Source organism: Trichinella spiralis (assembly GCF_000181795.1).
Source record: "Trichinella spiralis strain ISS 195 chromosome Unknown Scfld4862, whole genome shotgun sequence".
In the NCBI taxonomy this organism is placed as follows: Eukaryota; Metazoa; Nematoda; class Enoplea; order Trichinellida; family Trichinellidae; genus Trichinella; species Trichinella spiralis.
The window spans coordinates 1-978 of NW_003531801.1; the positions used below are offsets into that span (position 1 = coordinate 1).

The window sequence follows — 978 nt, forward strand, 5'->3', positions numbered from 1 at the left end:
TAAGGTACCCTTTGGGAGGACGACACCTATCCTTTTCAGGATGGCATCGTCTCGGGTCCACGTCCCCCAGAGGCACTGACGACGATGGCGTCGTACGTCACGGAGTATCCTCGTAGCCGGTAGGCGAGGATCTCCTTTTCATAGTGCGCCCACTTCCTGGTCCGGGCATCGACGAAGGCAGCGGCAGTGTTTTCAAACACGATTGCAACATCAAGCAAAATCACTAACCGCTTTTCCTCGTCAACGACCACAAGATCAGGCCGCTTGTTCGACCCAATCTCCGGTAGAGCCCGGTTTACGCGGAGGTTGGGGAACCGCCTACGCATGACCGTTTCCAGGCGTCCCTGAACTGCGTCATGCCGGGCCTGGTAAGCGGGGGCGCTGAACTGCCGACAGTGCTGAAGGATGTGCGGCAGGGTCTCTCGGTCGTAACCGCACCGCCGACAGTTCTGGTACGAACGCATAGAGGATCTCGCCCGGCAAGGTAACAAATCCAGGCGAGCGGGCAACGCAAAGCGCATAGCTGCAAAGCTGGTGTACCGTCCGGTCGTTATAAAACGGGAGGATGACCGGTCGAGCACAATGCAGCTCGCAGTCTTACCTTGGCGCTTGCATTGGAGCCAGGCGTCCAGATGGCGAGTTTGGATCGCCCCCCCTAAAACGCTCATAACTTTGTTCTTCCTCAAGGGGCTTAGAACTGAGACCGTCTGACCGAGGCCATTCCGGATGAAGAAAGAGGTCCCAGCCTCGCCAACGAGGAAGTAACAGTCAACGCCGGCTACCTTTGTCAGGTACGACATCTGCTTGCGTGCGTCCATCCACAAGCAAGTCGGATACCCTGACCGATCTAGCGGCGTAGATCGCGCGGCGTTCATGAAGGTAGAGAGGTCAGCCGCCTCAACATCTCTCAACCTCTTCGCAAAGTACGCGGACGCAACTCGCTGAAGCTGACTGGCTGCCAGGCTCGAGACTACCCGA

At 57.8% G+C, this 978-nt stretch overlaps 1 protein-coding gene across 1 annotated transcript; it reads right to left on the reverse strand.

Moving 5' to 3' along the window:
• Window positions 1-35: 35 nt before the first annotated feature.
• Window positions 36-941, reverse strand: Tsp_14296 (conserved hypothetical protein; the record flags this gene model as incomplete). Its single annotated transcript, XM_003367082.1, has 1 exon — window positions 36-941. A coding segment is annotated over one exon (906 nt), but the record flags the coding sequence as incomplete, so codon positions are not given.
• Window positions 942-978: the final 37 nt, after the last annotated feature.